This window comes from Balaenoptera musculus, chromosome 9 (genome assembly GCF_009873245.2).
Source record: "Balaenoptera musculus isolate JJ_BM4_2016_0621 chromosome 9, mBalMus1.pri.v3, whole genome shotgun sequence".
Lineage (NCBI taxonomy): Eukaryota > Metazoa > Chordata > Mammalia > Artiodactyla > Balaenopteridae > Balaenoptera > Balaenoptera musculus.
Window position 1 is genome coordinate 50,004,601 of NC_045793.1, and position 9,533 is coordinate 50,014,133.

The 9,533-nt window shown below is 53.2% G+C and overlaps 1 protein-coding gene across 1 annotated transcript; it reads left to right on the forward strand.

The window, feature by feature from the left end:
* The first annotated feature begins 947 nt into the window (after positions 1-947).
* On the forward strand, positions 948-4,642 carry HOXA11 (homeobox A11). The gene is made up of 2 exons (XM_036864110.1): positions 948-1,761; positions 3,175-4,642. Exons 1-2 carry the CDS (start codon positions 1,044-1,046, stop codon positions 3,405-3,407), a joined length of 951 nt encoding a protein of 316 aa, XP_036720005.1. The 5' UTR covers positions 948-1,043; the 3' UTR covers positions 3,408-4,642.
* The last annotated feature ends 4,891 nt before the right edge of the window (positions 4,643-9,533 follow it).

A 9,533-nucleotide genomic window follows, 5' to 3' on the forward strand; every position in this document is an offset into this window, starting at 1 on the left:
GGTTCCCCGAGTCCTCAGCTCCAGAAGACCCGGCAAGGGGACGGGCGGACCAGTGCGCAGCGGCGCAGCTCCCACGCCTCTGGCTCTGCGGTGTCACTCCGAACCCGGCAGACAGCGAGGAGGAGCGGGTTTCTCCAAGGGCAGGGCGTGGGGTGAGGAGGCCGGCAGGGAGAATGAAAGGGAGGTGGATCCCGGGTGAGACGAAGGGCTTTCCGGGACCTGCGGATCCCTGACAAACCGCGGGGGAAGCCGCCCAGGTTGTTGGCGGTTTAGGGACGGAAGGCACTAAAGCGCTTCGGAAGTGACCATGAATGCGAGCGTGTAATCAAGACACCGTGCAAATCGGGCGAGCCACGAGGCAGGCACATCCACGGCTGCAAACCCTGGCCCGAAGGGGGTCCGGCCAAAGTCGGAGGCAGAGGTGGTTCCCAAAGCAAGCCTGTGGGAGGGGGACAGCCAAGAAGGAGGTGCGAACGCGAGCCTCCAGGCGAATAGATTCCAAGACCACGCACGGGCCACGCAGCGACGAGCTCCCACCCGGCCACCCCCAGCCTGTGGCTTCCCTCACCCGGGGAGTGGTGGGTGGCAGGAGTTGAGCTCTCTCACCGCCCTCGGCGCACTCGAGGGCCAGGACCGTGCAGCTGAGCACAAGCAATTGGTACGGGGTAGCACCCAGCCTCGTCGCGCGCCGGGAGGCCGCCCCAGCCAACATGAGTTACACCGGCGATTACGTGCTTTCGGTGAGAACACCGAGTGACGATCTGTTGCTTCCCTTGAGGTGGCTACAAAGAAAGGAAGCCGGGGGCGGGTGGGGGGGTGGAAGAAAGGAAAGGAAAGGGGGGGGGGGAAAGGCCCGGACTAGCTAGCAGCTTGTCAATTTCAACATCGGGTCACATGACCAGCACCTCCCTGCTAAGGATGGGGATAGATTTCCACGTCAGCTTACGTCTCCAAATTTCTACTTCACGGATCCGCTTCAAAGAGGCAGCTGCAGTGGAGAATCATGTTAAGCTCGGCTACTGCGGAAAGCCCAAGGTAGCCCAATGATGGATTTTGATGAGCGTGGTCCCTGCTCCTCTAACATGTATTTGCCAAGTTGTACTTACTACGTCTCGGGTCCAGATTTCTCCAGCCTCCCTTCTTTTCTGCCCCAGACCCCGTCTTCGCGCCCAATGACATACTCCTACTCTTCCAACCTGCCCCAGGTCCAACCCGTGCGCGAAGTGACCTTCAGAGAATACGCCATTGAGCCCGCCACTAAATGGCACCCCCGCGGCAATCTGGCCCACTGCTACTCCGCGGAGGAGCTCGTGCACAGAGACTGCCTGCAGGCGCCCAGCGCGGCCGGCGTGCCTGGCGACGTGCTGGCCAAGAGCTCGGCCAACGTCTACCACCACCCCACCCCCGCCGTCTCGTCCAATTTCTATAGCACCGTGGGCCGAAACGGCGTCCTGCCACAGGCTTTCGACCAGTTTTTCGAGACGGCCTACGGCACCCCGGAAAACCTCGCCTCCTCCGACTACCCTGGGGACAAGAGCGCCGAGAAGGGGCCCCCGGCAGCCGCGGCGACCTCCGCGGCGGCGGCGGCGGCGGCGGCAGCGGCCACGGGCACGCCGGCAACTTCAAGTTCGGACAGCGGCGCCGGCGGCTGCCGGGAGGCGGTGGCGGCGGCGGAGGAAAAGGAGCGGCGGCGGCGCCCCGAGAGCAGCAGCAGCCCCGAGTCGTCTTCCGGCCACACTGAGGACAAGGCCGGCGGCTCCAGTACGTATAAAGGCAGCGCCCTGCGCTTTATGAAAGGGGAGTTGGAAATCTAGCGCAGCACCGCTGTTAAATTTTTATATGCTGTTTTATAAGCATATAAGGTTTATGAAGGGCCTTTAGGTTTCCCCCAACAAAACTTTGTTATAAAAGGCGGGATCACGTGGCGAGTGCTGAAATTGGCCGTGAAATACCCACCGGCCAAGGCATGCCTGCAAAAAAAAACAAAACAAAACAAAACAAACAAAAAACCCCACACAACTGCCTTTTTCCCTTTCTTCCCTTCTCAGCTCCCAAGCCCAGCAGCTCGACCCCTCTCGGGACCAGCTCGGGGCTGGGGAGCCGGAGGTGGGCGCCTGTAAATTCCCCTTGCAAGGGCTCCGGAGCCTTTGATAGCGAGGTAATCCGGAGATTTTTATAAAAGCCATGTGTTGCGCCGGGATTCCAGTCCCGGCCGGGATTCAAAGACATCGCTGTTTAACGATGGCGCTAGGAGCGTGTTTAACAGATAAAATAGCCCGCTTAGCTCGAGTAATACATTAAAAGAAACAAATTAACCCAAAGTTGGCCTTTTTGTCCAAAGGAAGCCATTTTCCTGTGGCGCGGTGGCAATTACGTGCTGCCTTCTGTCCGACTGCATGTTACAGTTGTTATTCAATCTGTCAAAAGCGGGTTTTTTTCTTTACTTCTGGTGGAGTTTTATTGAAAGGGGAGCAAGTCGAGACTGCCCGCAGCTCTGGGAAACCCCTCGTTCCTCCACCCTATCTGGAATAGCACCCCTGCTCTGCCGGGGAACCAGGATGGCTGTGTGGCCTTGGTCCTCAGGAAAGGCCCAGGGTAGGGGGCTTCCGCTGCCACCTCCCCACCTCGCGGAAGCCAGGAGGCAGGAGCTGATGGCCAGAACTCAGGCTGACGAAGACCCGGCAGCTGCCCCAGATGTTAACGAGGGCCGAGTCCCGCCGCAGCCGGGAAAGACTGGGGCTGGGGCCGCCTTTACTGCCTCGGGAACCGGCCGCCCAGGTGCTGGAAGGTGAAATGTCCGCGGGCGGGCGGCTGTTTGTTTAGTCTGGCCAGGCTGTAGGCAGCCGGCAACCCCCGCTCGCTGCTTTGAAAGCGGTTTCAGCGGCACAAACTCGCCTGTTGCAGTGAGGAGCCCTCCTTTCTGCTCTGGGGCAGAGTAAGCAGCTTCCCTGGGGGCCTATCTAGGGAGCTGGCTTTTATCTGGAGCTGAGCCTCCGCCGGCAGCTTCTCCCCAGCCGGCAGTAGGAGCCTGAAGGCAGGGACCTGGGGGGACCTTGATGGGGCTTGGGCAGGGCCTCCAGTCCCTGGGGCCAGCCCTTTTCCTCCACTTGGGGCTCTGGGATGGATTGCAGCCGTCACACCTGGCTCTCTCCCTGCCTCTTTCTCCCTTTACAGGTGGCCAACGAACCCGAAAAAAGCGCTGCCCCTACACCAAGTACCAGATCCGGGAGCTGGAGCGGGAGTTCTTCTTCAGTGTGTACATCAACAAAGAGAAGCGCCTGCAGCTGTCTCGCATGCTCAACCTCACTGACCGTCAAGTCAAAATATGGTTTCAGAACAGGAGAATGAAGGAAAAAAAAATTAACAGAGACCGTTTACAGTACTACTCGGCCAACCCGCTCCTCTAAGGCTCCAGCCAACTGGAACTGGGTGGGGGGCTTCATACACATGAGATTATATGCAGATTTTGACCTTGACAAGGTCAAGGCACGCGGTGACTTTTGAAGAAAGGCGATGTGCAAGAGAGGGGAGGCTACACGGAGACAGCCTGGAAGGAGGCCGCTCGGGACGCTCCTGGGCATCGGTGGTTAAGATTTCTAACAATAATTGGATTTGGAGAGTTGTGCATCAACGAGAGTGAATGGTTTGGGGCCCCTGGTGGTTCACTCTTGGAGACTGCAGAGCTTCGGGTTGGGTGTGGTCTCCATCAGGGACTGGGCCCCCTCCAGGCCCCCTGGAGAATGACCCCGACCAGGGACCCTCCACATGGAGCCTGTCCACTTCCAGGACCCCTGCGTCAAGATCTCCAAACCCAGTTCAGTTTGGGAACAGGAGCAGAAGGAAGGCGGGGGATTCCTAGATGTCCGGATTGGGGCTCCTTTCCAAAGCCAATGTGAAAGATGGCTGGACTAAGAGGTGGCTGTGCGGTGGGAGAGGGCTGCTCATCCTTGAGGGAAAAATAATCTACTATTCCAGGTGGCATTAGGGGCTCTCCACCCCCTCCTAGCCACTCACCACACGGTCCCAGGCCTGAGCTTCCAGCAGTCGACTTCTGCAGCTCACCTAGTTTTTCCTACCGATTAGGGTGTTCGTCCTGGCCTGCCACTCTGGCCTAAAGCCTGGTGGCAGAGCAGACCATTCCCTGAGGTGGAAGACATAAAAAAGCCGAGAGGCTGCACCCAGGCCACTGGCCACCAGATCCCTGCAGGAAATGCCTGTGGAGTGCGGCAGCTTGGCAAAGTCTACAGCACACTTAAATCAAGCTTGGATTTGCTCAGCGGAGCGGGGGAGCAGCAGAGCAGCGGACCTGGCCAGCGGTCCCCAGCGATGAGGGGCTTGAGCCCCGCAAGCACCCAGTTCCCACGCCACGCTCTGCCCTTCACCACCCCAGAACTGAGCTTGGAAGCTTCCAGCGACCTTCCAAGAGCTCGAGAGTGATTTGGAATTATTTTAAAAGATAAATATTATATTATATATATATATTTCCCTGAAAGAACCAAAGCAAATTTTAAAAGATGCAATGTAGAGGGGGAAAAAAGATGAAGAAAATATTTAAAGGCTCTATCTGTTTACAGTGTTCCATGGTTAAACTCACTCACTGCTAAAAATATTTGAATGTACGCTTCATACAGGGATGGTGTTCAAAAGACTTGTAAATAAAGGAACTATAACCTATTTTGTTTGAATACTTTTTTTTTTTTTGCCATTAGTTGATCGCCTTTGGGGTATTGGAGGGGATGGGAAGTGTGTCGGGAATGGTCTTTTTAATTTCTTGCAATATTTGAAAAGTGTTAAGGAGATGCTCTGAGGTTGTTCGGCCCTCCATGGTCTGGGGACCCCAGCTGAGAAAGGCAGGCACCCTTCCATTAAATCTCCTCTGCCCCCCTGTGTTAAGAAGTGTCTGGTGGCTCTGTTTGTAACGGGAGTATTGGCCTGTCCTCCATTCTCACCCACTGCGTATGTCGCAGCATGTATACAGGTGACAGGGCACAAGGAAAATAAAGACTGTGGAAACTTGAGTATTGGGTCCTGGTGTGACATTCCTCTCCCTGCTCGCCTTTTACTGCCAAACGTCTGCCACCCCCAGCACCAACACCACCCCCCCCCTTAGGAAAGGGGCAAGTTACTAGGCCCCTGAGCGGGTGGGGAGGTGACTTAGGATTTAACTCCATTAGAAGCCAAACTTAGGAAGCCAAGGTGAATGGCCAGGTCCTTTGGGGAAGTGGGATCCCAGCAATGGAGTATCTCAGGGCCTGGAATACGGGGCTTCATCCTCTCAAACTGACCCCAGCCCTGGCAGAAAGCCTTGGGACTTGAGGTGGCCAGTGGGTCTGATCCCAGGCTGGACTCACTTACCTCAAGACTAGGAGGCCTGAAGTGGAAACACTCTAGGGTGCCCTGGGGAGCCCTGCAGCAAGAGGGAGACTGGTCTGGGTACAAAGACAGAGCAGACTCTCAGGAGTCTCTAAGAGCGCTTTCTTTTCTCCCCAGCTCCCAGTTGAGGCTGCCTTTTCCCTTTGGGGAGAGAAAGATACTGGTTTCCTCTTTGTTTCCTGCCTTTGAACTTCTGCCTTAAATTTGGACATCACCCATAACCTTGAGGGGCAGGGCGAAAGGCCAGAGCCTTTTGTTGCCCACCCCCTCTCCATCCCCACTCTCTCCCTAGCCACTCAGGCAGGACCAGAGCAGCAGAGAGGATGGAATTTGGAGAGAGGCCCCAGACCCCATACCCCCGCTCTGTTTATTTGTTTGTGTGTTTGTCTAACTTGCGCGACTGGGGAAATCAAGCTCAAAGGAGAATGGGACGGACCCCCGAGATGAATGTCTAGGTTGATAGACAGACACACAGAGGTGAACAAGGACTCTCCTGGGGGGCAGGGAAGGAGTGGGCAGGGAAGCCTAGGATTTAAGGAGACTTCCTTTGGGACGGTTAAAGATTAACCAGGTCTCACAAGTTGCTACAGAGAGTCTAGCCAGGAGGACTGTTAGAGGGAGGGCGGCGAGCGGGCGCGGGTTTGATTTCTGAGCCCTATAAAAGCCCATCCTCCGATGGCTGTGACAATGTGGTCGTAAACCCGTCCGGGGCAGGCCAATTTGCATATTTGGAATGAGCCGCTATAAACCCGGCTGGGATTTTGCAGCAATTTCTTAGATGTAAAAATGAGATCTCTTTAGCAGCGGGCTGGGCACACTCTCTCCCTCTGTCTCTGCCTTGAGCCTGCTCTCCTTTCCCGGCTCCGGGCTGGAGTTCGGGCCCGGCCTAGGCGCTCAGCCGCCACGAGATGGCGCACTTCCGATCAATGTCAAAGCCGCCGGGGAGCCGAGAACCCCAGCGCATTTCTTGGCCTTTGTTCGCTTTAGATACTAAGAGCGGCACGTTACATTATTTCACTTGTCCCGCTCTCCTTCGTATCAAAAAAAGGGGGGCTCACCTTCAAGAAGTGGTTGGTGTTGTAATTTAAAGCAACGCGCCTTCTCTAGGCCTCGCAGGCGTCGCGGCGCGGAGAAGCCAGCTTTTCCCTTGGCAGTGATTTCGGAAATGTGTCAAGGTAAGAGGCCACAAGTTTAGCAATTTCAATCTGGCTGGGGCGGGAGTGGGGCCGGTGTCTGAGCAGGGCTGGGAAAGTGGCTGGGTTTGTGAGCTGGGGGGTGACGCTATAGGCGCTCAGCCCACTCGACCCCCCTCCTCTCGTCGCCCCCTAAGGTTGGAAAGCAGGGGGAGGCCTCAGTGGAAAAGCTGACGATTTTAACTCTATGCGCCAGCATTTCACCTAAGGCGATCTTTAGATTTTGTAGAAATATTCAGAATGGGATGAACCTGGGATGGGGAGCATCCAAGCAAAAGGGTCCCAGCTGTGCTGGGATACGGGATTGTGGTGGTAAAAAAAAAAAAATAAGGGTCGGGGGAGATGGCGGGACTGGGGAAAACTGAAAGTTTCTACTCGAAACAATGAGGTGGTCAGCGACCGTAGCTGCTGGGGCAGGCTTATTCCCTGGGGCAGAAGTCTGGGAGGCAGCTGGTTTCCTACTATGTGCGATCTCTAGGTTTGCCGAGCAGATTGGGGGTAACATTTGTTCCAAAAAAGGTCAATTCAGAAAAGTAGCATTATATTTTTGAGGCTGCCAGGGAAGTCTGTGTTGCTTATTTGGAATGTACCGCTATAAATCTGGCTGGAGTTTTGCAGCAATTTCTTAGATGCAAAAATGAGATCTTTTGCACATTTTGCAAATGCGCAAAAAATGTATTGGTAAATACCTATACAGTTTCAAAGGCTGGCACTGAGGATAAACTCTGATCAATTTCTCCATCAGAGTTGTCATAAAACAAGTTTTAAATAATCATATCACTTACATTTCGGAGGCCAGGTTCAAATTTCCTCTTTTCCTAGTTTCAAATTTTTTATTCCAGTATGTTTTCATTCGTTTCTCGAAATGGTTATTTTCTTTTCACAAATATACTGTGCATGGGTGAATAGGGGGGAATCTCAGAGAAAGTAGGTGCCGCCTGTGTGTGCATGTATAATTTTGCCGATCACAGTCACTGGTCTTTGTTGAGCATGGTCTCCCAAACTCTGCCAGAATAAAGCAAGGAGTGGGCGCCCACACGGTGCTCTCTGCAGCCTGAGCCTTCCCTAAAATCCCAAAGCTGCCTCTAGTTTCAAGGCCAGAGGCAGTTTATGATGGATGAAACTAAGGATATTGCAATTGAGGGGTGTATGTGAGGGGTGAATGAAAAGGCCCCAACACTCCCCCCATCAGGAGAGAAGGGTCAGTTCAGTGGTTGGATATAGAAAAAAATTTAGGGACACATTGCACCTGATTGATTCTAAGCAGACACATCAAATACTGTATCCCTGAAAAGGTTGACATTCTTAAAGATGAACAGGAGAAGAAGTTTACTGCTCACCCCCCAAAATTTTAAATATGCAGTAAATGCGTGAATCAAAAAAGTCCAGAATTTTTGTTAAAGCTGGATTTGTGGAAGTAGCATTTATTTTTCCTCTCTGAGGCTGCATCTCAACTCCACAGCTGATCAGATAATTCTGAGCCCAGAAAGCATTGAGAGTGACCTTCAGATATTGTTTACTGTAAACAGTAAAATTGTTTACTGGCTATCTCAATCTCAGTACCTGGTATTTTTTATAAGAATATTTTTTGGTAATAACAGTTTATTATTTCTCGTGGTTTGCAAGGGCCTACTCAGGAGAAGCAATCCACTATCTGGTGAACTGCATGGTAATCCTTGCCAAAGGGCTTATTTCACCAGCCTGTCATTTACTTCGGCTCCATAGCTGAAGGGGCATGTAATTAACCAGGTAGAAATGAGCAATATTTACTCCTAAATAAAATGTGGGCCCTGGCAGCTGCACAGGCCTGGTTGAAGCAAGTAGACACCAGAGAGTTTTAGGTCAAAGGCATCCTGACCAACAAGAGAGAAATTCGGCAGCTGGGAAAGAGGGTGAAAGAGAAAAAAAGAAGGCAAATGGGCGAGAGGGAGAGAGAGTGTCCAGAAGCCAACCCATGCTGCAATTGAATTGTTTTTCTTAATCTCTTGGGGGTAGGGAACCCCCGGAAAGCTGAGATGATCGATAAATGGAATATTTTATTGAGGAAGCTAACACCTCGGTGTTACAGTCTGGGGAGTGTGGAGGCTTGGGGGCGGTCGGGGATGCTGGGAGCGCTAAGACTGACTGAGAAGGCAGCAGGCGTTTTACTTGAGCTTCTGCTGTGTAGATATCTTCTTGTTCGAACCAGCCAGCCAGGCAGGCCAGTCTGCTTCCCAGGCGCATCTGCAGGCTCTCCACACACTCTCGGCTCAGCAGTGGAGGTGGAGTGGCAGTCTGGGCCAGAGAGGGGATCCCACACAGGCTTACATATTCTTTTTTTTTTCAAGCAAGAAACCGCACAAACTCGACATCCCGTTTGGTTTATTAGAAGGGGGGAAAAGACGCTGGAGAGAAACCTCCAGCTTTCCCCAAAGGTCCATGAAGACCCAAGTGCCAATGCCATGGTGTGTGAGCCTTCAGCAGGCCTTCCACCTCCTCTGCTCCACAGCTGAGGTGGCCTTCTCATAGCAGATGCGGTACCAAACTGATATTTGTAACCTTGGTTGGAGCGTGCATGCTCTTGGATCCCATTCATCCTAGAAGCCCATTTGGCCACCCTACAGAGCTCTAACTAGATTGGGCCTGAGCTGCCTACAGCCGGGTACCCAGCTTGTCTTACTAGTCAAACTGGCAGGGCTGCTGATTTCCCGGAGAGCCCTGGAACATTCTGGAGACCCCAAGGAAAAGGCTTTGAGGGGTCTGTGAACTTCCTGAAAATAATGGGTCAAATTGTGGGAATGCACAGATGTGCATTTTTCACAGGATAAGAGTCAGAACCTGGCCTTAGATTTACCAAAGGGGGCCTTAACTTCCAAAAAGGTTAAGAAAGACAGGTTTAGATCCTTTAGAGCGTTGTCTTTCACTTTATTTTTTTAGCCTCCACCATCTCAAGCATTCTCTCCTGTGGCCACTGGTCCTTCCTAACCT